Source organism: Phaethon aethereus (genome assembly GCF_964289735.1).
Source record: "Phaethon aethereus genome assembly, chromosome: 16".
Taxonomy (NCBI): Eukaryota; Metazoa; Chordata; class Aves; order Phaethontiformes; family Phaethontidae; genus Phaethon; species Phaethon aethereus.
Window position 1 is genome coordinate 5,061,652 of NC_138592.1, and position 26,253 is coordinate 5,087,904.

Genomic DNA, 26,253 nt, shown 5'->3' on the forward strand with positions numbered 1-26,253 from the left:
ATCTACTAATACTATCTATTCCATATACTTAGATTTCCGAAGATTAGGAAATCTTCTGAACTGAAAACAACCACTGAGTCATAATTTACACTTCTCCTTTGTTGCTATCTATCAACTAGAAGGTTTCTTCTGAATATTTATGATGTGCAAATTCTAAGCTAATATTTATCTTAATTTGCTTTTAAATTAAACAAAAAACTACCTTTCATTTTATAGTTCCTTAGCAACCTTTTAATCTTTTTTACAAAACGATGCATGTATATACTGTAAATTTTCAGGCTCAGAACAATACTTTTAATATTTTCCATTTAAGTGCTCTTAAAAAATGGGGATTAAAAACTTAGAGTTGATCAAGAAGTAACAGATGTAGAGAATAACTCATAGAATGTGCATGTCTTGCAGTCTGGCTGCATTACCACAGGCAGAGCTGCCTCTTTACCATGGAACTGGCTCCAGATTAACACTCCCAGCATCTAAGGAGCCTGAGCTCACTCAGCACCACACTAACACAACTTCACAGCTTCTGGAGCAAGGCTGAGGAGGGTACATGCTTATCTGTAGCTCATGTTATGACCACAGAGGTCTCAAAAGAATGTATGAACCAATTTTGGGGTAACAGCTTTTCACAACTTAATTACATTATAGCCCTTATTTTACATTCCATTATACCTCTTATTTTGTCGTTTGGTTGTCTTTAACATCATGCATACATCTCTGTCATTTCTTCCATTTCTCTACCTTCTGAACTCTTCTGTTTTTCTACATTCCTAATACTGCTTTTATTATCAACAGAGACACCTTTACTTACAGGAGTGTTCTTTAGTCTAATTTTTTCTCATATGTTACTGAAACCACTCAAGTCTCTGTATCTCAAATTCTTTATTTTCATTACAGCTAGTTCTGAATGCAGCTATTAAGCTATATTGCTGCTATTATTGTCTAATATTTTTTAAAAAGTCTAATAGACTGGCTTTCATCATTTTAAGTTGTTGCCTGTTGCTTAGGTCTCATGTTGATTTGACTTGGGTCCAAACCTACCAATTATTTTTTCAAAATACTTGCCCAGTAGAAGTTCCCTGCTGAACCTTACTACTATGTGCATCTTAGGTGATACTTAACCCAGTTTGCTTTTATTAACTCTTTGTTGGCTTGCCCATGCAATATGGTTGTCCTTGCCCTACAGGTTCTTCATACATCTTTCGTTTATCCTTCATTATTTCTGAGACTAACCATTTCCTAAAGTTTATTTCCACAGAGAGAAATGGCATGATTTAAAATGGAATTTTAAGGTAAAGTTAAGGTGGAAAACTCTTTGACAGAGGTCCTCAAAGAAAATGGGAAAATCTAGGGATTTCTAAATTACTTCTGTATCTCCATATAATATTGTCTTTAAATTACAGAAAAAAGGTAAGTCCATACTCATAGATTGTAGCCTGAACTCAGCACTCACTGAGCAGCTTACTGCAATTTCAAAATTTGCCTCAGAGCAGGCGGTGGGACCCATGACCTTGGGAAAGGACCTAGGTTCTTATCAACCTAAATTAATCTATCACTTTATGAAAAAGATTGCTTTTATCCTTATTGAACATACCATCTTTAAAAAAACAACTTCTTAGATCAGAAATGGGTGTGACAGATTTCTATCCAATGTGCACTGAGAGTAGAATGCAGAGTAATTGGTTTTCTTAGACTTCATTGATGGGAAATGGTTTACTGTAAACAGAAATAGTTGCAAATTGAATATATTTCTTCTGAATTAATTTAAAAACATAGGGCTGTGGTGTCTCTGGGAATTATTATATTGAAATTGCCAGTAAATAATTTGGTCCACTCATCCCATCTGTGTAAGTGTACTTCATGCTTTTCTAATTTTTCTGAGCTGATTTTTGTGGGGGTTCTGTTAGTTTTCAAGCCTGTGATCATTGTCATCTCCACTAGATGGACCTCATGAGATGTTAAAGATTTCCCCCACCACCACCCCGGTCTAATTGAATTTTAGCTGTATATGAAACAGTATTTTTCTCTTAACTGTACAAGGTTTTAAAAAGTGCACATCAAGGCACAAGTTCTTTTCTTCAAGTGAGTACATATTGAAAAAGTAAGAGGACTCATGATATAATAGAATTATAAAATTTTACTGTCCACCTATCAGTCTTTACCTCACCCCATTAACTTCTAAAAAATTTGAGCAGGTACAATCACATCTGACGAACGTAAAAATGTGAAGCATATCATGAGGGAGTATGCACAAAGGGAAAGGTCAGCATAGGGAGATTGCTTTTGGGTTTTTTAGTTTGTGTATGGGAAAGCCCAGGGGTTGTTCAAAGCAGGCACCTAAATGAAGTGATTGGAATTGTGTACTGAAGGCCTGTTTCTTTTCTCCATTGGGAAAAAGTGACACAAAAGCTAAGCACGCCTTCAGTGGCTACCACCCGAGTCCCAGCAGTACCCGAGCCCAGTGAATGCATGCAGTCGCCAGACAACGTGATACGGACTTGCCCGCCAGTAAGCTGACAGTAATTAGCTGACAGTGATCACGTGTGGCTCTGAAGTAGTCACAGCCTTCTGTCTCTTACCAGACCAAAGCAGAAAGAAGGCTGGGATGCTTGTGATGGAATGGCAGCTGAGAACATGGGGAAGAAGCAAAGCGTATTGCTGCATAACTACAAGATGGTTAAGTCACATTAGTAATACAGCTCACAGGCGTTGTTTGAAATTCAAAAAACCTCCATTCTTAAATGTTAGTTTATGCAAAAAAATAGCACCATATTTGTGTTTTTCATCCCCACAGTGATCAGCAGAAGAGAATTGAAAGTTAGTCGACCCGCTGTTTGCATTGATTCTATTCACCATCTTGCAGCAATTCTAGTAGTAGTAGTCTTTACAGACAATTTTACATACCTTATTTTCTCTATTATTTTCATGCTTCATGGAGATCATCTCAACAAAGCTACAAGATCAAGAGCGTCTTTTTTAAATCTTTAACATTGACTTCCTAAAAGCATAGCATTTAAGACTCTTGTAGAGAAATTTTTGTCTTGTGCGTGTGCCATTTTGTTGCTGTCTCGTCAGGGATGCTTTCCAGCTATCAGTGTATTATTTATTTTTTTCTTAAGTTCTTCCTTTTAGTAGTATTTTGAGTAGAATTTTCAGATGCTTCTAGATGTCAAGCATTATTAGAATGTCTGGCTTTACATTTTTCTCAACCAGTTCCATTTGCTTTGTTATTAGCATTTAGTAACTTTTTTCCTCTTAGTGTCAAGTAAGCGTTAAAATAATTTGTTTCCTAAATATCAAAGTACATTCTTACTTTTGTATCTGTGTTTGTCCAGTATAGTAATTTTGAGTGACAATAACAGTGAACTTAATTGTCTGTCTTTAGAGTGACAGAACCTTAACTAGTGTAGAATGACAATCATGTTATGCTGGTTAGGATCTGGTCCAAAACATTGATATTCCACAAGATGGAAATCCTTAGTTAAGATCATCTTTTCAAAGACTTTGTTGATAAAGAAGTGATATGATCTGGTGCATAATAATTGTAATCTCTTCCCTTCCCAACTGTCCCTGGGGAAAAAAAGAGCTTTAGGAAACGTGTTGATTTCCTGCAATAAGTAGTCATTTAATTAAAGAACAAAAGTAACAGGAATCAAAAATGCTTGCAGCTGTGATTCTGTTAGACATTATATAAAAAAGAATGAAATTATAATACATTAAATTAGTTTTTAGAACATGAACTTAAGTGTTTTACAAACCAATTGTGGTAAGTTCAAAATGTCTTGTCAACATAATACCGAATGACAGTGTGTCATGTCCATTTATGTCAGAGGCCTTGGAATGGTAAAGCCTGTACATGCACAACATCTCCTTTTCCAAGATAGACTGCAAAACAGTTTAAAACAAGAGTTAAAGGAGAGTAGTAGGTGCTTTCAAGTAGCTTTACTTCAGCCTTTTTCAACAGATCATCCCACTCCACAGGCCATTGCTCTTCTGACTTCAGAGCGAAGTACATCTCTGGTGTTTCTTTCTCTATGTAAGTGCTGCAGAGACTTCATCTGCAGAGTCCTCCTTTCACATAAACATCAAGGTATCCTGGACTGAACTTTAGGGAAAGACTTATATATTCCCTGATGTGTGTTCAGCAGCAATATCAAAAAGTAAAGACAGATTCTTCTCAGAAGAAAATTTCTATGGCCTGTGAAATCTAGGAGAAATAAGACATTTTTCAAATTACTCAGAAATAAAAGAAATAGAATTTTTAAAAATTCTATGTTAGATTAACAATTTTTTTTTCTTAAAAAGAATATTCATTCTGTTTAAAGGTACAGCACCAGTATTGAAGACAATTAGTGACTTTAAGTTTAAATTTTCACCAACATAATTCCACACGTATGACATGACCGTGGTGCACTGGCAGCCCTCAGGGCCCAGTCTAACCAGTTTACAGTTATTTGGGAGTGCAAATGGAAATATAAGCATGGGGTTGATTTTTTTTTTTTTCTTTTAGGAATTAAGCCACAGTTTGTCATTGGTAGTAATATTCTTTATTGTGCAGTGATCTTGTTATTTTGTAAGGGTTAAGCGATGTTGAGCTGGTGCTTCAGAAAATACGAGGCCATACTGTTGGTTTAATGTACACAGTCTCAGTCTGTCTGGAATAAATATAATCTTGCTCTGTAGACTTGTTCTTTTGGCTGAGAGACATAATTAAAGTCCCAATCATTTGTAATGCCTTAGCACTAATTGTATATTGTAAGTCTGTTTACTCCTAATATCCTGAACAAATTTCAAAATATATCTTTATAACCTATTTAAACTCCCCAGGTAGCTTCAGTTAGAGAAGGTATATCTCACTTTCAGACTTAAAACTGCAGCCATCCCATTTTTTCCCCACTATATTTCATTCTATCAACACAGTGATGTCTCGCCATAGATGTTGAGTCTGAGTCCTGGAATGTTAAAAGGGCCCTAACAATTGCATGAATGGTCTAGAATTATATAAATACAGCATTTAGGTCACTGTACATTGCATTTATGACTCAAGTGTATTTGCCTAGATCATCTTTTCATTGAACATCCAAAGCTCAGTTAAGCTCCATTCTGAGTTCAGAAAAAAGCATGGAAACATGGGCCCAGGCGCTGCTGAAGTGAGCCTTCCAGCATGCGAGACTGCACACCAAGTTCCTTAGTACAGTGTTAGGCAACTTATTTTAGCAGCAAGCACGCCTGAGAATGCTTACAGACAGGGCAAGAGTACACTGTGCTCCCAGCAACTCCTAGAAGTTTGTCTTAAGAGCAATTGGACTTGCTCGAGATCTAATAGTAATTGTAGAAAATAACTGATAGCTATTTAAATTTTTTCTAACTATAACAAGGTCATTTTGCAAGTAACAATGGCTGTGGAATCAGCCTCTCTCACATTTTTTCCCCACTTGGAAAAGGGAAATTAATGTTTTCATGCATGTTAACCTGTCATCAGTGCTGGCACAGGAAGCAAGCACTAGATTGACTGGGTTGACACTGACCCAGGCACTCTGGGAGTGACAAGGATCCAAACCAGTTATCAATCCTGGCCACTGCTGGACTGCCATTAAGTGTGCTTTGGGGGTCGCGCTGCTTCCAATAGCAGCTGGACTGACATTCAAGTGGTACTGAAATGACAGGCTGAGTCCATTAGAAGAAATCCATTACTTACGGCCATGATATATGTCTTGTAATTTTATATTTCTTAGCAGAGAAGTTGCAGTGTTTGTGATAATAAGGCTGCATACAAGTACATTTAATTACAGAAATTTTATATAGGGTATTAAGTTGTTCATCTCCTTAAAAAAAAACACTTTTTTTTCCTATGTTATACCCTAGATTAAATGTTTTGTCATAGCTTTTCAATCTTAAGTGCAAAGAATACAAGCGAAGTGATACTCTGGAGAAGAGCTGAGGGCTTCTCAGTACATGCTTATTAAAGAAAAAAAAATCAGAAAAGCCAGGTTCTGAACAGGAAGAGAAACACTTCCATGTTCTTTTTAAAATAAAGCTTCCTTTGCATAGTCTTCTCCCACATCCAGCATGTAAGAGCAAAATGTACAGATTCGGGACTCAAGCAGACTGGTTTTTATCAGGGAATGGAAATAAATAGCTGGAAAACTGACCTCGTCAAATGTTTGCTTGATGCATGTACCTCCATTTCATTACTTTTGTATTCATTTAGCTCTTTCCGAATTGCTGCCTAGGAATTGAAAATAGAAGGTGGTTAACAAATTATTTTGTATTTATAAGCATTGTAAAATTCCAGCTTTGCAAAGCGGAACAGTTTTCTAAAGTAGAAATAATACGTATTGGGCATAGCAAAGCATACTGCCAGTAGAGATGCTGAATATGTAGGTTATATAGATTGGTGACACAATACTTCTTAGCATTCATTACTGATTGCTGACAAGGGTCACTTCTGTCTAGAAGCAATTCTGACAGGAGAACAAAACCACTGTTCTTATTGTCTCACATTTAATAAGATTCCAGTTTAAATTTATTAAAGAATAAGAGAAGTTGCTGAGAAATTGATCAGCTGGTCCACTGACTTTCATGGAATTTCAATGTGTGTCATTTTTTAAAATAAAAATCAGAGTTTGCCTTATCACAACTTCCAAGTACCAGTCCAGGCTGTGTTATCACCTGTATCCGTAGGATTGCACAGTCGTAAGTGAAGAAAAACGTTCTCTTCTGGTGCTTAATACAATGAAATTCCAGACTATAAAAGCGAGAGCATTATTTTGTTTAAATGGCAGCTGCGAGTGAACCGGAACATACTGGTGCTTTCACAGACTCTTATATATTTGGTGCTTTGTAGTTTAGCTCCCTAAAATTATGAGGCTTGTACCCATGTTCATGTTTTATATCAAAGATTTTGCTTATTAAAAGAAAAATGAGGAAAAACAATGTATTTGTCTACTCTGAAAGAGAAGGTTTTCAGCCACAAATGCAATGGTCAAATTCCTGACCCTGAATTCCTGACACATGCCACCAGTATATGCAGCTGCACTCTGTCACTTTCTTTTTAGCTTATAAACCTGCCTAGTTAACAATATAAAAACAGTAAAACTAGGAAAAGCCCAATTTTAATACATACCCAGTACAAAATCATTAGTCCATTGATTAATATACAATAGCCCATTCACCATTTTAGTGAGCTCAGGAGAACAACTACCGTAGTAGAAATACGTTCCTTTTCTGTATGAGTCCTCTCAAACCATTTATTACACGTTGTACTAGGGAGGCACTGGAATGAAGAATGAAGTGTTTGATCGCTGTATCTCAGAACAAAGCAGTAGGTAACAGTCCTGTATTTGCCATTTTACCCAGTAATTATCTCAGCATCCCTACTCATTCTGCTTGCTGCAGCCCTGAAACTTCAAAACTTACTCAGCAACTGTTCTATCTGGGACCATGCTGAACTACTTTTCTTACTACTCGAGCACCTAAGTGTGAAAATTAAATTAGGATGTAAATCAGCTATGTGGCAGGTATGGGATGGAATAAAAACGAGTGTTTGTTTATGCTTGTGAAAATGTGGGATCAAGTGACTCCTTGAGCATTCATAGGAAACAGGAAAGGAAATATTTGCATATTTAGAAACACAGTGGAGGATATTTGCATGTTTGGGACAAAACTTCCACTCTGAGGATAAATGTTAATATTGCATTGGCTGGAAATGTTTTTGAGTTGCATCCCTAAAGCATTAAGAAAGATTGTAGCCACTTTTTTTTCTTTTTTCCCCTATGAATTGATGGGCTGGGTAGAAGCTTTTACAGTACTAAATAGGCATTTTTATAAATAGCATTTTTTATGACACTATGCATTGGTCAGTATAGTTTCAGCATAAAAAATAATGGTAACATTTACAGAGATTAAGTGTCCCAGAGGTTAAATATCTTTGCAGAATCTGATGTATCGTTATAGACAAAGTAAGTTGAAAGCAGTAATCTGTAATTTTAATTATCTCAGTACCTTATCTGCTGCTGATAGTCTTGTCCACGGTTTATCTGCTCGCCTGTCGTAGTCCTGTGCTTTTGCCACTTCCACATAATCACTGAATCGAATCAGGATTTTTCTGTCTCTTAGTTCATCAACTGTAGGTCTCTGATTAAGCTGTATTAAATAGTTTTGTAAAATAAAACCAGTGTTAAAAACAAACACATCAATTAAATGTGCAACATTTTCTGCTTCTCATCTTAGCTTAGTGTGCATTTATGTATATGGGGGAAAAAACCCAACCCTTGGAAATTCCAGGGAAATATCAATCCTTCAGAGGATTTTTAGGAGAGTAATAATGGTTTAAATGGAGTTGTGGGCTACAGCACAGTGTCTTTGTAATGGACAAAAGAGGAAAATATTTTAGCCTGGATATTGATAAAATGCATTTACAATATGTAAAGACAGTCAACGTCAGACTGTCTGTATAAGGTTTTCAGGACTGGACCCATTGTAAGAATTTCTATTTGGCTTTAACAAGTTATTGGCATGTTTGGTTTATAATGCCAGCAGGGATTCCTAGGAACAGAACAATAACAAGATCTAGTTCTGATTCTGAGAACACCTTAAATGCAAAGATAAATTTATTGTGGGAGCACACCTGGTGCTCAGCAGGGAGTCAGCTCTGCTACTGATTGCTACAAAGAATGAAGTAGCCCTTTTCTAGCATTATAGTTGCAAAATATGCACTGTGCAAGCACATACACATTTTCTGATTTAAAGTTTATATGTAAATATCCTACCAAGTCTCACGTAGCTGAGATAAGGTAGATATTTTTATAATTCATGTTACTAGATACCACTATCTCAGACGCTGCTGAGGAGGATGTATATCAAGGGAGGTTTTGTGTAATAATGACCTCTATCACCGGTTGATGTTATATTAGCTTTGCTTAATTTCTAAAAACTAATAGGGAGTATTGCAAGATTTTACCTTTCTTGTCAGTCTCTGTTTGATTTCCCTTCTTTCTTCCTGTTCTGTTTGATCATTTCGTTCTGCAGCGAATACATAAAAAAAGATTACTTTCCTCATAAGGGGGATCACTAGTTTCCAAAGTTCCAGGCAATGAAAATGAGAGCACACAAAAATTAGTAGCTGGTTCTTAGCTGTATGTTTACTTAGTTCAGTACATCTCTCTGGTTCTCTATTAGAACATAGAGCTACCTCTCTGTAAGGACAACGTACTGGTGCCAATGCGAGCTCTTCCTGTACTCTAAACTCCCAATTCCAAGGAGGTTTAATAAAACAACAGCAGCCACACCAACTCTTCAACTGTGTAAACTTTAGAAGGAAAATCAAAATATACCATAGTTAACCATCATTTTTAATTCTCCATGTTGCTTGAGCCGTACGTTGCTGTAGATGCTGAAAAGACATTGCAGTAGCTTCAGGGAAAGTATGCTCTTTCCTGTATAACCTTATTCTCAGCTACAGCTTGAGATGATCACACTGCCACAATAGTTATCTTCGACTTGCGTGCTTTTTTCCTCTGCTATTCAGGATATGCTGCTGACTTTACAACCTCTTTATCCTCATGGGTTTTCTTTTGTAGCGTTCCATTCTAACCTAAGCTAGCTTGCTTTTGTGTGTTGTGCCTATTAACATTCAAGCCATGATAACTCCTACACACTGGGTCTAAAAATAGAGTGCTGTAACACTGGGTGAAATATATCCCTTGCCTTGGGAAATGACTTAATGGCGTTTCTATTTCTAGTACTATCTGTTACTAAATTAAGGCGAGAGCCTATGACCTGAACAAAGCTGAAGACAGAGAGAAAAATCCTTAACCATTCTGGGAAGGGTAGATACTACTGTGAAGTCTATTACACCACTCGCAATAGGTATTTCCAGTGTTAAAGCACACACATGATTTTTAATGTGCCTCAAAAAACCACTAGCACTGCAGATGAGTTTTGAAAATTATATTTTTAGTAATGAAGTATTATTCTCCCTTATTTTTATGCTCATTAGATTACACTGGAATGCAATGCTAAGTATCTGTTTAAAATAACATAGTAGTGCATAGCCATAACTGGCTGTAGTAGAAATGCAAGTCAAATTAATCTAAAATGCTAGAAAGTGCTATATTACAATTCGGTGGCAAGGCACACAAATTTAAAAGAGAATAGGACAGCTAAATTAGTGCTCTGTCAGGGATGAGCAGCTATTTAAGTCTGGAATGTTTAAGAAGAGAACAGGCTTTAAAAAGTAGTGTGTATTCTATGATGTAGAGATACCTGCATGGTACTAATATGCTTCATTCAGTTTTAATTCACCCCTTTTAGAGTAGATATTCCTCTATATGTATTTTTACTAAAAGAAGAGCATTTTGTATGGTGTAATGCCTTTCTAAGATATGACTGTGATATGCACTGAGAGAATTCCTAAGGAAAATCCACAAATCTACATTTCTGATCAGAAAATGTTTTTCCAAATACACTAAACATGTATAGTGACCCATTTCTATGAAACATTCACTCAGGCTCAGTGCTTATTCACAGCTTCAAGAAATACAAGAAATAGTTCTTTCAGAAAAAATAAAACAAGATTTGACAGGAAATGCTAGCAAGGGCATTATAAAACTCGGGTGTTTCTACAGAGACAAACCGGAGAGGTTTTCCCATTAACATCACTCTGCCTACACTTGGATGCACTCATTAGTGAGGGCTGGTTTTATCAATCTCAGCAGAGAGATGCTCCCAGTTCTGAAGTGGCATGTGCAGTACCGTAATTCATTTTGCTGCTCTGTGAGTTATTCAGGAAACTCTTAGCTGCACGTGACACTAAAACAATTCCTGGTGTTAAGAATGAAGCCGGGATTGTACAGTGTGATTTAAGAGACGCTGCCTTCTTGAATGTGAATGTCAGCCTTCTGGTGAATACAGGAAGAACACATGTGAACACCTGGGCTGTGATTTTAGTTCATGTGCTTTTCATGCTTTGTGGTAAACCAGCAGTGCTTCTATAGTTAAAGTAAAGGACTTAGAGCATCAACAAAATTGTAAGAAAGTGTTGGCTTTAAGTTTGCTTTTTAAGTATTACTTTTATGTCAGAAATATCTCCCTAAGGGAGAGAAGTCACTTTTTTTAATCTTACTGAGATTTGTTTTAAAATAACATAGTAGTTGCACTTAGGCACTTGCAATATGCTTCTCATTTTGACGGAGTTGTGCAAATGTGAATTATTAGTCCTTAAAACAGCTTTGGAGGTAGCATTGCTTCCATTAGCGGGATACATTATGAATATCAAAGATGTTAGGAAACTTAGGACTCAACTGCACAAACCCTCACAACCTGGAGGAGGTTGTAGCGATTTCACTGAAGGGCATGTATACTGCTACAGCTTTGCATGTCGGACCCAATCCAGGTGTTTTTAAAGTCCATAACAAGAATCTTGATATCCCTGCTAATAAAAGGAGACTTTACTAATTTCCAAATTCACTCAAAACTGAGACTAGAGCTGTTGCATCTGTCCAGCCTTTGAAGATTACACCTGACACAGCTACGTGATGACCTTAGCTCTTTACAAGATACCTAGCTTTTTGTATAATGGAAGAGGTAAATAAAATAGAAATGGTTCTGATCTCAGCTGAACCTGTATAAAGCCTGAGTCACTGAACTGAAGTCAATACATTTGCTCCATGCTGGGAGCTCTTTAAATGAGATACAAATCTAGACCAGTATGTTTATCTGGCATTCAGGAAATATCTTTAATTCTGCTTTATCTTCTTTCTGCTTTATCTCTCTCTAAGCTCATTATATGAATGTATTCAAACTTTTTTATTATTAAAGCTGGTCAGTTTAACCCTGATTAAGGATGTAACCAGCACACTTCAAAAAGTAAACATAAAGGAATAGATTCTTTCAGTAGAGATCAGCTCTTCCTTAGCCAGCGAAAACCCAAAGAAACATTTTCAGAGATCTTAGGTACTGACTTTTGAAAATCTGTCCCCACATATTTCAGAATCTTGGGTTAATGCTTTTTCTTGTCTCTTGTGGTAGATGACAGGTGAAGTTAAGCCGAGTTCATCCATTCACATTTGCAAAGTATGCATTGTATCCTGTTTCTCATTTAGTTATGCACGTTAGACACATCTAATTTTACCAGGTGGGATGTATGCATTGGAACAGTACTGAAAATACTGATAAATATGAGTTGACTATGGAATTCCTTTGTGTTAAAACTGAAGTGAAATCCCTAATAACTTCAATGGCAAGAGCAGAAGGTTTTTTTTCTATGAACTACTAAGAAATTCTGATACATTAAATTTTAGGTAACAAAATGTAGATAACTTTTTCCCTAGCAAATTAAAATCACATTAATAATTAAATATTAATTAAATAGCATAGGCAGCATTGCTTGTATGACATAAACTTAGGTGGCTTTATGTTTTATGCTTGTTTAATGAGAAACAAACTATTGTTCACATCATTCTGGTTTTTGTCTTTCAACACTAAATAGACCATGAAAATAACAGAAGCAATATACGTTTCCTTCAAGCAGATGGCCTCTCCCTTTCTCCCATCTGAGACCTATTGGACAATTTCAAAGCTCTCTCTCACCTCCTCTAACTTAGAGGATTCCCAGCACTCGTAAGGGAAGGGATTATGTTCATCACTTGTTTGATCCCCAGGACAGAACACCAATCTTTAGGAAAAAAGTTGCAATTTTCTGCCTTGTGTGTATTTCAGAGATGTTGAGAACATTCCCCTGGGCAGCATCTGTAACAGGCCTGGAATGGTCTCTCTAATAACTCTAATATCTCAGAATGATCTTTCTTTGACTTGTCTTTGGGAAGGTCTCTAATGATACAAACAAATGTACTTGCTAGGAAAATCACACCTCTGCAAGTGTGCTTTGTCCATTCCTCTTTAGCCTTGGTGGTACTGAGTGTACAGTTTGCCATGATAGTCCATGTCTTGAAAAATGACAGGCCAATTCTCATTGCACTGGGTGACACTAAAATTGTCTTCCCTTCTTAGACACCCATAACAGCATAATCAGAATGAAAATTATTTGAAAGCCTAAATTTGAACAAGTTATTTGTTTCTGTACTAAATTGTGTGCCTTTATCAAGTTGTAAATTCTTATTCCTGCAGTATTTGAAACCCAGGACATGCGAAAAATTAAAACTTTTAGGTACAGAAAATAATCTCAGTGAATGAATTTGTCTATTTAAAAATAATATGTTCTAGAAATGCAATCACTGGTTTAAACAGACACATATAAAATGCTTTAGGAAAAAAATACTCACGTTTAAGTATATTTCTTCTTTCTAGCTCCTCAACAGCAGGTCTTTGGCTGAGTCGCCTGCGGAAAAACACCAAAATCACATTTTGTACCATGCCTGTTCTTTGCAAAGTCTTCAGTATTCTGAGTTCTGGTTGGTGTTTTCCCCAGGGAGGGGACTACAAAATCCCTCTCCAGGACTCAGGGAAAAAAAAAAAAGAACAAAACAACCAAGAATCCTGGCACCAGAATGCTTTCTTATATTATTTTTCCCAAATGTCAGCAATGCAGGTAGAAGTTCTCCTCTAGTGTGCTCTGCTGTCAGTGCAATGCTTCCTCAGAACGTGCATCCTTTTCACCATACTTTCCAGTCAGTCAGCTGGAACCAGTGCTCTCCCACAGTTAAATTCACTCTTGAAGGGAGTATTTAAGGTGGTTATCAAATGACTTTCACAGGGCTCTTCTGTAGCTATCACTGCCTCTACCTCTTAACCTCACATAGCAGCAGGCTTCCCTTTTTCTAGTAACACCAGTGGTGCATCCTGATAAAAATGCAGACTTGCCAGAAATAAAGCTTTCCTGTGGTTTCCCGACTACGCGTCTAACAGACCAATCCAGCAGCTCTCCTCCTGCCTGCTGAATAAAATTCGTGTGCTGCTCACAGCCTCCCGCTGTCTGAACGGAGTGTCTTATGCAGTTTCACCTCCCCTTTTCAGTAGTGCTGCTTCAGGATTGAGTCTTCAGATCATATGATCAGTGCCATAGCGATTTTATTCTGCATACTAAATGAGACTTCCCCACGAGCCACTGCTAGTATCTGCAGAGGATCTCAGGTAATCAAACCCCTCCCTTAGGCACACACACACACATGCTGCAGTTGCTAGCTTTCAAGTAATAATCCAGCAAGCAGATCAGAAAGAGTTTATGATGCTTTCTGGCCTGCGTTCTGGCAACGTTAAGGATTCTGATCGTCTCCTCTCCAGCAGATGTTGCCAAGCCAGAGATGAAGTTACAGAGACAAAGAAATACTCATAGCAGGGACCACACTGCAAACCACTGCTGCAGTAGTTATCCCCCCCAATGTGTATGGGAAATAAAGGAATGATTATAAAGTGAGGCTATAACAAGATCTACATTGAATCAAATGTACAAGAGATACAAAAATTAAGTAACTGTTAACAGACTGTAGAAGAACCGGTAGAAGTACCTGATTCTAATCTCTATCTGTTTTGTAAGCCTTACCCAATATACCTTCAAAATCAGCTCCGTATTCATATGTTATCAGACCAACAGCACAAAGTATGAATGCAACTCCTTATCCTTTTTTAATTAATTTCCCTGAGATCCCTGTGTAAGCTCTCACCTTTGGCAACAGGGAGGCATCACAACTCCCATACCATTTTCACACCAACAGAAAACTTAAATGATGAGCTCTTGTGCTTAGAAACACCTACAACCTAACTCATTCTTCCTACCTAACATTTTGTATCACCTAAGGTTTTTCTGCTGGTCTGTGGATTTCTGTTTGGGGTAGTAAGTCAGATAGTGAAACAGCAATGATGCGGAAATGCCCTACTAAAGGCTTTAAACATGTAGTTTTAATTCCTGTTACTTTTAGACTCTTTCCTCCTCCCTCATTTCCCTGTGTCTCAGAAATGATACAACTCTGGCTAGGTTTTGTTTGAAAGAGATTAATGGGCATTTTATAATATAAATCAGGGAAGAATGACTTAGAGAGCTTATCTGCAAATGAAAGGTCCACCCGACCTGCTGCTTACATGCCCCTCTCAAGCCATTCTTAATTACAGCCCTTCCCTGCGAGATTTATAGATTCTCCCAGGATCTGTACATTAGATTTCAGAGGCCCCTTTTAAACTGGGGGATTAAAAGACTAACAGAAATTATTAAAGCAGTATGAGAATGTATATGTATGTGGATGCTCTGTATATTTATATATATAGTTGCAACGTGTGTGATGGTTAATTATTTAAAACCCTGTTTCTCTTTTGGCTTTGATAAATACACGGTAGATGCTCAGAGACAACAACATATTTCAGTGCACACGCTCAGCTTAACCCACAACAGAAGGAAAAGGCGCAGATATACACAGGCATATATACGCACGGGAGGGTGTTGCATTTCTTTTCCCCCCGAGTTTTTCAGAGATATGGGGCACACTTCCAAGCTTTTTGTCATAGCCACGAAACTAGAAGCGGGCTTTTCTTCAAAAGAAAATTCTAACAGGATTTCGGGAAGCTGGGGATAGGGTGAAAACACCAAATACAGCCAGAGACATGACCAAATGAGAAGTGGCAACGCTACTGACATTGTTGCTATCAAGGTGTAGGGACATTTTGTTTCTGTTACATCATTTTTTCGGTTCACAAGAAGCCTCTGTCTGCCCAGAAACCCCTTTGCCTTCTCCGCTGTGAGAGCTGTGCCGCATGGTGGCTGGGCTCCGGGCGAGGGGAAACGGCACGCGTTGGGCAAGGGTGAGGGACTCCGGATGCCTCCACCAAGGGCTGCCGACGCGAGGCCCGGGGGGGCACGTGTCCCTGCCGAGCTGTGCCGGAGTAAAGCAGGACGTGAGACGCAGTTTCTGCAGGAGGGTCTTTTCCGCGCCTGGAGAGGAGCGTGCCGGCTCGCAGAGCACACCGCCATGCCTGATCGTCCGCCACAGCAAGAAACTAGGTGCTGCTGCGGGTATTTACTGTGCGAGCGGAGTCCATTCTGCCCGAGTCGCTCACCTGCTTTGGGAGGATGGAGGAAGCTGCTTCATCCCCCCATGGTGGGAGGATCATCCCTCCTTCCTCAGCAGGAGACTCATAGTCCCCCCAATACTGCCGAGTTCCATTAAAACTCGTCTGCAGCCGGGCCCAGGGGAAGATAAGGACAAACACTTCTGAGGGCTCCGGCCAGGTCAGCGGCTCGGCGTAGCACGAGGGGTGCTGCAGGTTACCTCTGCGACAGAGCATGTCCCTCTGGAAGGGAGTTTTTAGGAAAGAAATTGTTCCAGAGGAGTTTGTGCCTCTGCTTGGGTGAGCTGTTCTCCTGGCACCGTGGGTCTGCATGTGCCCTCCTGAGCAACGAGCGCTCTATTTTGCATATTTATTTGTAGGATTATTCTTTTTTCTCCCAAGCTGTTAAAATATTAAATACTGCTGCCACTGACGGAACCAGAAAACATGCCCTCTGCGTTGAGCTTCGTGTGTTTCCTCAGAAGCAGGCTGTCCGGCCCTGTGGGGAGGCAGTGCCATGGCCTCGGAAACACCACTACGCCTCAGGGAAATGGCCTGGGGAAATGGCGGCCGGCTCTTCTCACACTGTTGTTAGGGAGTGCAGGCCAGGAAGCAGATGCTGAGAGACAAAGGCTCTAGAGAGGGGATACTCATATCTCCTATGTTTAAAGGAAATAAACTCCAGCAGAATAATGATTATCAGCAAATTACATCAGCAGGGGAGCTGCTGTGTGATCCCAGAGGATGAAGCAGGCACATGCCATGAAGGAGCTTTTGTGAAGGCTAAAAATTGAACCCCCAGTGGACTGTGGGTGATCTCCACAAGATTTGCACAGAGAGGATTTTGTATTACACAGCTGCGGGCCCTTTCAGCAAAGTGCAGTCCTGGCTTGTTTCCTGTGCCTTCAGCAAAGCTCCTGCACCTGAGCGTGGGCGGCTGCAGGACTCCACCTGGGGCCGGCCTGCACCCAGCCCGGGTGCCATACTGCTCTGCAGCTCTGCTGGTAGGAGCCACCTGAGGGTCTGAGGCGGGCGTGAGGTTCCAGTGCTGCTGCAATGTGGACACGTGAGTCCCGTGCTTTCTGTCGGTATTGTTTTTTCACCTGGAGACTCAGTGAGGTGATTGTAGACTCCACTGTGAGTTCTAACATAGTGCGCCACTTCTCTTGTGCCATAGTAATGGTTTGTTTTCAGCCGATTTAAATTTAGATATCTATTTCTTGCTTTTGGGAAAATCATACAATTAATGCTGCTGTGTTCTTGGGCAATATTAAAATCTAGGTTTGGGTATTACTATTTTTTTTTGGTATGTTTTGCACTGTCTGCTGAGGCTGGAATGCTCCCTCTGAGCACCTCCACAGAGCCAGCCATTTCTGGAAGGGTCTTGAAAGCTTTCCTGAAAACTCTCAGGTAACTTACAGACAAGTCCCATCTCTGTTCAGATCTGTTTGGATACCCCATGGTGTAAATGCATGGACTGTCATTGATGTTGCCATGATCTCACATTAAGAATTTACCTCCAGGAATTTGCTTCCCTATTAGCTTAAACCAAGGGATGCCAAGAGCAGAAGTGGAGCTGAACTGGCAAGGCTTCAGGCAGTTTGCTGTACATGTGTCAGTGATGCTCCAAGTTAAGATAGAGATTAAAATCTGAATATTTTCTCATAATGCTAAAGCAGTCACCATAAGTTGGGGGGGAACACGGACACACAACACTACACAGACAGCTGTTTCTTAAGTTCAGAAAAATAACAAAGTTTATGTATTATTGTTCTGTGCAAAGTGAACATAAACCTTCAAGCAACCAGGTGTTCTTCAGCTCTTTGAAGTTTGGGGAGTGTTCTGAGGGTATTTTCAGACTACCTTTAGAATGTTTTCTCCAGTAATTTGGACTTGGAAAGATAACTGGATAAATCTATATATTTCCATCTTTTGGAAGCCGAAGACTTTGCCTGCTCCCATGTCCTCTGCAGTGTTAGTCTTGAGGGTGTGAGGAGCAGGTCATTGCAGGTTAGATCCGTCACCTGTGGTTTGCCCCGAGAACACCCTGCAGGTACAGCCATGTGCGCTCTTGGTCTTAAAGTACCTCAAGTGCTGAGAGGCTGCATGTGGCCTAGAGATACTTGTTTTCCCCATGCAATGTGCACATGGAAATCTGGTGATGTTCACGAGTGCTCTATGCTGGCTCTGAGAGGGGCAATAAATCTATGCATGTCTGGCTGTTTCCCTTGACGTACATATGCGGTGTATAACTAGCAAAACAGGCTGCCTGGGGAGATGACAAGTACTGTACCAGTCCGATGGGTGGGGAGGTCTCTGTTGGCTGGTCTGGTGGAGTGGGCTGCAGCCCCCCACCGCAAGAGGCAGGTTTGAAGTCCTGCTAACTAACATGTTCAACACATGCACAAGTGCAGATGCTGGAGTTGGCTTCAAGGCAAAAACCACTAATTGCTCATCTTCTCTGGAGGAAGGTCACATGTTCGTGAGCCCAATGACTCTCACATGTGCCTGTGACTGCTGATCAATAGATCAATATTTACTTCACACAGTCAGATTGTGCCCTTCAAATTCAAGGGAATTAATGTCTTGGGACCAGCAATACACCAAGGTTGATGGCATTGGACTGTTACAGGTGACTGAATCCTCAGCAGTCTGAGGATTTGCATGTCACTGGCATCCCAGGGTCTGCTATCAGATGGGCAACGCATCAATATGTCCTACAAGCAGGAGATGCTGCCAAGTTCTCTGTCCTCATAGTTAACCTTAGTAGTGTCTGCTTTGTCCGTTGTGGGAACTGCATCTCGGCAAAGCCACAGCAAGCTGTGGGCTTGCAGGTATGGGCACAGAATAGCTGATGAGAGACAACTGGGAACAGGTACAGCCCACCTGTATGCATATGGGGCTATGCTGACTTCCCACACCTCGTACAGTCCATCCTTTCAAGCTCCTCTTACTGGTATGCAGTCTCAGCTGCCTGGCAGACCCTAGCAAGTGTTCAGCAAAATCCACTGCAAAAAAGCTCGCTTTCTTGGTTTGTGGGGTTTCGTATCTGTCCCCAAGATACGTTCCTTTGTTTCCCAAATATATTTTTGCATCGAGTCTATTGCACAGTATCTGTATGTATAATTGTCATAAAACTGGATGTCTTTCGGATTTGTAGCTGAAGCCAAAAGAGATACTTTGGAATCCTGTTTCTGCTCTTCCTTGGTTAGATCCATGTGATTCAGATAATCTTCTACAAAGGGAGGGGTAACACGTGCATGTGCCTGTGGACCCTGGGCTGACAAATAAGCAATCGATCCAGCCTTCAGTAAGTGAGCTGTAGCCAGCAGCAATTGCATTGATTGTCTCTTGTGACAGGAGACAAGATGCAGATGGAGCAGGGAGGAGTGGTGGTGGGGAGGATCCCTTGCACAGGAGAGCTCCAGCCAAGGCAAAGGGAGGAGGAACGGGAGAGCCTTGTGCTTGCTCCTCATAAAGCAGCTTGTGTCTGCTGCCCATCAGGAGGCAAGGGCTCTGCCTCTTAAATTGACATCTCTATTATCAGAACATCATGTTCAATTCAACAAGAAGTTTATTTTCATCCTTCCTATAAGTAGCTGTGAAAAGGATGTGTGCCAGGGCTTTGAGTCACCCAGGCAATGCACTGTGGCAGTGCAGTACCACTTACAATGTACAATTATGGGTAGCAGTAAATCCTTGCTAGGAGGGACTTGCCTTTTACAGTCTGTACAAAATTAGAAGGCAGACACTGAGACACAAACTTGTTTTTACCCCAAGGTAATTCTGGAGCATGTAAAAAGTGGTAGCTGAGTGACCTGCCAGCATTTCCCATAACAGTGTAAGAGTAGTTGCTGTCATTCCCTGATATTAGGAGGCTAAAGAGCAGTATGAAAAGGGTGAGGTGGTATGGTAGATTCTGAGTTGCATGCAAAAACTTTACTGCTTTAAAATTGCCCAGTATTTGTGTCTGTGTTTTTTTGTAAACTATACTTTGCATCCAAATTGGAAAACTGCCTTTAGGTGTCCAGTAGAAGATACTGGATAAATGCAGAGGCCGTATATGTTGCCTTAATTATATATTTTATTCGTTTGTTTGGCCTTTAGTTCTGTGTGGATTTTCAAGGCTGCAAATCAGCAAGAGTTCAGTTAATTATGTTGTCACTCATCTCCCAGGCAATTACAATTGTACCTCATTATAATTTCTATGATGGAAGCGCTGCAATGAGGAGTTCAGATTTCAGTTGGAATAAAAACTACATACTTGCCCAGTGTGACCCTTGTGTCATAACCCACTGTCCCTGAACGACCTACATCCTCGTCACAGGTTTGCTATGGCATAGTGTTACTTCATGATAAGCGCTGTGTGGGCTGAAACACACCAGCAGAGCCAGTATCTAATTATGTGAGAGGGTTTGGATGGAGAAGGCTTTATGGTAATCACTGTTTTCACCACCTGTGAAAGCCCTCTGCATTTGACCTTTGCTTTCATAGTTTTCTCAGTGTGTGAGGAAGAAAGGCCAGTGACAGCTGGAGAGGGGAACCTGTCTCTCAATTCAAAGGCCTGCTGCAAAGTTCAGTGAAGATGCTGAACATCTTTCCATCACCCTCAGGAGGCTTTTGCTTTCATACCTCTCTCAACATACATTAAAGGACTCTTGGAGGATGTGTGGTGCATCCCATGACCAACATAACATAAGGGGTTTTCAGTTGAGCTATTAGTTAATATACAAGAATTAACGCACCTACGTTAGGGTATAAATGTAATAGCTGCTTATTTCAGAACAGGAGCTTTCTTCTCTCCCTTCCATGTACTCCCCCAGTCTGTGGTTTAATAGAGCTGCTAGATAGTGGATCTGTCCTACTTGTACTATTGTCACCCTAATGACTAAATATTGTAATTCTATTACAACTGATTACTCAGCCAAAGACATGCTCCAAGTTTGTAGTTTGAATGGTTCTTTTGGTAGCAATGTCAGTGTGAGCAGCACTACTACTTTCTCTTCTGCTTTGCCTTGCAGCTGGGCAGGGAACTGGTTTGGGGAATACATTCAAGCTAAAAATAGTTCAGCAAGAAAAACTGCTGGAAGAACATGCTCTTCAAATAACACTGCAAGTGGTGCAGACTCCCAGTGCAACTCCTCTGCTGAAGGCTGATGAGGGCTCAAGGCTGTGTATTAAAACATATGTTGAAGGGTCTTCTGACTGAAACCACACATTGGTTACGATCTAGGTCACACTGTGCAGGTCACTGAAAATGGTGAATAATGTTTCATTGCAAAGCAATAGATTTTTTTCCTTTTTTTTTCCCCCTCTGAATCAGGAGTAAAACTCTGGAGCCCTGTGTTCCCTCAGGAAAAAAAAAAAAAAAAGCAATGTTACAGATCTCACATTTGGGCAAATTGAGAACATTGTGGGTTTGATGCTTCCGGACAAGCAAACAAAAGGAATTATATAAATCGTAGGGATTTAATTCTATCCCATTATATGTGTATTACCATTATATTATTTCAAATAAAGACATCTGCCACTGACGAAGTTATACTAAAATCAACTCTGATAGCAACTGCTTGAGCAACAGTAGGGAGTCAGGAAGTCAATTACTGGTAGACCAGAAGCAAATCTTAACCCAGTGGTGGGGACTGCCACTTTACTGAGACTTTCCAAAACTCCTAGTGAAACTGCTGCATACTCCTGGGTGCTTACTGGGTAATGATATGTACAAAAAAAAAAAAAAGTTAGGTTTTAACTTCACTGTATAAATGATGCCTAATACAATGCTTGTGCTTGATCTCCTCCACCCTTGAGCCCTATAAGAAATGAAGTGTCTGTAGGCTCATAACTCAATTTCCTGGGCAGCTAGGGATGCCGTTTCAGCCACCACAGTCAGAGCTAACAGGGGCAGGAGGACAGAAAGACATGTCAATTTGGACTGTAGCACCAGCTACATTTTGGAGTCCATCAAATAGTGATACTGTACATGGATGGAAGTGTCCCAGAATGTTCTGAATTCAGCTAGGATGCTCACTGTTGCACGGGTAGTGTTAAGACCCTGCAATACTGTCCACTTAACCTATAAACAGTTGCCCCTATCAACAGATGCCACTGCAATATACAACTGTGGGATTTGGGTCACTGGAAGAAACCACAGCTGGATTTGCAGAGAGCAGACAAAGAAATATTGGTATGCATAGCTTGTCAGCCTGCCTCTGCTGACCATATGTAAATTCTTCTCCACCCCCTCATTTAATGCAAAATGATTTGAGAATGGCCATTCTTGCCATGGATACAAGCTGCTGAGAATTTCCTCATACAATGTGAGCTCTGGAGAATATACTTCTCTGTTCCTTGTAACCTGTATTTGTATATAAAGGACCCTTTGGCAATCTGAAAAGTCTGTGAAGTGACAAATAAACATCTGCAGGCATATTTGCCATTGCAAGGTGTTGCATAAAGCAACAGCCAGGATTTACCCTAGAGCTGGTAGTACCAAGCTCTGTGAGCCAAGTAACCCAGTAGCTTCAAATCCTAACAGGAGAGGGCATGCCATTGCACTTTACAAACCAGTTGTAACGTCAGGCAATATCCCTTATGCCAAGGGATAGCTTTCTTAATCACTGAAGTAAATCAAGGAAAACGCAGCGTGCTTTTGCCTTTCTGTAATCCCTAAAGAAAAAAAACTAAATGATAGTGATTCCTAAAGTTGCAGATGCTTCTGGAATAGACAGTCGCTGCTGGGACCGTATGTATGCCTGCACACCTGCTAGCAAATTTGCAGGGAACTCTCTGGGAACACTCTCCCTGGCAACGCAAATACTCTCTAGTTCCCTCTTGTCACTCACCCACACAGCATCTCCAAAACGATGGGATATCCCTGCTTTCAGATAGCATATCACCATCTGTTGTACTATTTTCTGTTTCTCTCATGCACACTATTGTTGGAGCAGAATTTTTCAGCACAGAGCTAGACCAACAGCTTGCCCTCATGCTGTCATTAACCAAGGCTGGCCAGGGCCACGTAGCCTTCGCCCACAGCATGCTCGGAATCATGCTTCTTTACTGCATTAACATTTATTTTATTCTTTTGCTTTTTTTCGAAATTTCTCTTGACTTTATCTGTTGACTTTTCAATGCAAAGAGTGTTCCCGCTATCAGAATGCAGAATGAAATGAGAAATTCCACTGACAACTCAAAGATGTGGCCCAAGCACTGTGTAGGAGTGTGAGTCCCCTGGTCACGACAACAGGAATAAACATCTATTTTTGTAGCCATTTCATCAGGAGATCTCATAGTGCTCTGCAAAGCTGGTCTGTATCGTTATCTCTATTGTACAGAATAGGAAAATGTGGCAAAGTGAAAAACCAGACTTGCAGACCCTCCAGGGATTTATTTACTTCTCCCTGCAAATGGTATTTTAGTGATTCTGACACTGAGCATTACAGACAGGCTAACTTTCATGAAAATTATTTTAATTTAAAAATGTCATCCTTATATTCTCTCTGCTCTTCCCCAAAGCTTTTTGGGACCCTCCTTAGTTCCATTAAGGTTTTGGATCCTGTGTTTTGTTATGGTGGTGTAAATCCAGATAGAGGTTGCTGGCAAATTTCAGTCAGGACAGAAAATTCTGAGCTTTTCAAATCTGGGTTCTTCAATTGAATAAAATGTAAGAATTTAATTACGCAACATTTCCTACTGACATGAGCCTTTAGTTTTGACATTACTGCTACTATTTGTTGCAGTACAACATACGCTGTCTTCTACCGTCAAAGTGCAAGACTGCAACAGAAAACCTTTATGAAGTCTCCGTATTCTTGGGAAAGGATTCAATTTTACCACATCTGTGTTTCTTAGAGTTGTTTTCTGTCAGCTGAGTGACTGCTAGGATAGGGGGAGCTAAGCAGAGCGAGGTAAGGTGGCAGTGACTTCATCAAAGGTAGAACAGGCCTTTTTCTCTCTGCAAATGACCTCCATCATGCACTGGTTTTCTAGGCTTTTGTAGCACATTTTTGGTTTTGTGGTTTTTTTTTTCATTGCAGCTGATGCATAGCAAGTCACAGGCAATGCTGCATTTGAGTGCTGGGCCTCTAGTCTGCTAGAAAGTCCCTGCTAACCCTGAGCTTCCTGCTCTGATCATCCTTGTAGACATAAGTTTGGTGTTTCTGCACAGCTATCATACTCTGTTACCAATTTCCTTCATGTTGTAAACAGGCTGCAGAAAGATTTATTTGAACTTAATTGTATGATGCCTATAAATATAACTTTCCTTACCACATTAGTACTGGTTTGTTTAACCTTTTCTTGAGAAGGAGGATTTTTCCCCTGTTGGGTGGTATTTGGAAGTGTTGTAGCCACTCCCTGTGATAATTATAATAATAAGGCTGCAGTGTAGCCTGGCCAGAATATAGCTTTTGCAGACACCCTCAAATTAGCCTGATCTCTTTGCAATAGATCAGCTGCTATCTGGAGAGATTGCTGTGAGATTCTTGTTCTTTATTTTTTTAACATGATTTCTGAAAAACTAATGAAGTATTAATTCACTCAGAATTTAATTTGCTTGATGAATATGATCTCAAGCAAGTGACAATGGCCGTTCATCTATGAACGATGTAGTCTTGATTTTAAGGGCATTTTTTCAACAGTGAGGGGCTCACATTTTTATTTGGGTGTTTGTGTCTTGGCAGAGTAGTGTTTTGTATAGGTTTACAAAACAAAATAACTCATATATTTGTACAACAGTGGACTAACTAGATTAATCTGTTTCTAATGGGATTTAAGACTCAGATTTTACCAGCATGCTGGTTCTTCAAGCAGGTGTGTTTCCTAGGGGCCTTGAAACAGTCCTCTGCATAAGTGGACTTTCAACAGAAGGAGGTTCCCCAACCCCCAAAGGTGTTGTCCGTTTCTTTTTCATTTCACTGGATAAATACTTGAGCATAGATTAATAAATCCGGGAATCCTTTTTTGTCTTTTGGTGTGTTATATGTGGCAGCTAAAGAAAAATACAGAAAATGAGTGTGCTTTCCAGGAAAAAAAAACCACTCTCCAGAGTCTGGAGAGGTTAAGGAAGTGTGCTGGCCACTTGAATTACTTAATTATCCTGAAAAACAGATACTGAAGGAAACTTGCAGTGCTCTGTTTGACCCAAGAAGCTCCCAAGTTACACAAACAAACAGGAAAACCCCCATAAGACCTGATTATACAGCTGCAGCTTGCCAGGTGGGCACACGCAATGGAATCAAAAAGGTTTAGCTAGAACTACATTTTAATAATTGATAGGACTGTACAGTATTTATCAAGTAGTGTTTGATTAAAAACAATGACCTTCTGTTCTGACCTGTTTTCGCTCCTTCCCCCCTCCCTATTTTCTGAATATTTATTTCCTTCATTTTTCACACACACACACAGAGCCCCCTTGCCTTCTCTAAGGTTATTTGAAAAAGGTAGAAACTGTGCTTTGACTGACCCAGTTTTTTGGTATGAAAGCAGCAAGCCCAAGCCCCCAGTTCCTGGGAGGAATTAAGATCTTGAATGAACCAGGCTACAGAAGTTGTGCTCAGAGCCATAGGAGGAGGAAACTATAGTAACTCTAACAGTATTTGGAGGGCCAGCAACTGCACTGTATTAATTGCAGTTTCCTTGGATCACATGTGGTCAGGCAGTTCTTGGAAGACAGTCCAAAAACATGCTCGAGTTCTTCATGCAGAGGTGCAGATGACTCACCTGAAGACACTGTCCTATAAATCAGTGATAATATACTGCTGTGGTATGAACCATATGCCCTCCAGGTACAGTATGTCTGAATGTGACACTGTACAGTAAGAAAGCTTTGTCCCTTCCCTTCCCCAAACTAAAAGCCACACTACAAATTTTCTGGGAGAAGGGAATGCTATCTTCTTAGGTTTTCTGCAGGCAATTCACAGAACAGTCGTGGTGAAACTCATTTATATCCAGTCGGCATATAAATTTGGTTAGGTTTAAAAGGAGGGAAGGGGGAGAACCAACACAACACCAAAACTACCCCTCTCTTTTTGTTCTTCTACACTTTCAAGTGGAAAGTCTGAAATTAGTTACATTAAAACTGAAAAACAGGCAGCCAAACCCCCTTCTGGCTGAGATTTTGCTTATACCAGTTCACCGTCTTTGATACACACTGTCCATCCTATCTTGTTTCTGTTTCAACGAAAATGAAATAAGTGCTTGGTTTTAAGTGCATAAAACATTTTCCCTGAATTTCATGAACAGATTTAAAACAAAAATAGT

At 40.0% G+C, this 26,253-nt stretch overlaps 1 protein-coding gene across 1 annotated transcript in view; it reads right to left on the reverse strand.

Moving 5' to 3' along the window:
* Positions 1–5,974: 5,974 nt before the first annotated feature.
* Positions 5,975–26,253, reverse strand: part of PHACTR3 (phosphatase and actin regulator 3) — a 110,922-nt gene continuing 90,643 nt past the window's right edge. Inside the window, exons 9-12 of the mRNA XM_082007317.1 lie at positions 13,281–13,336; positions 8,960–9,021; positions 8,002–8,142; positions 5,975–6,226 (exon numbers count right to left, since the gene is read on the reverse strand). Coding sequence (XP_081863443.1) covers positions 6,116–6,226; positions 8,002–8,142; positions 8,960–9,021; positions 13,281–13,336 — 370 coding nt within the window. The 3' untranslated portion in view covers positions 5,975–6,115. The remainder of the gene's footprint in view (positions 6,227–8,001; positions 8,143–8,959; positions 9,022–13,280; positions 13,337–26,253) is intronic.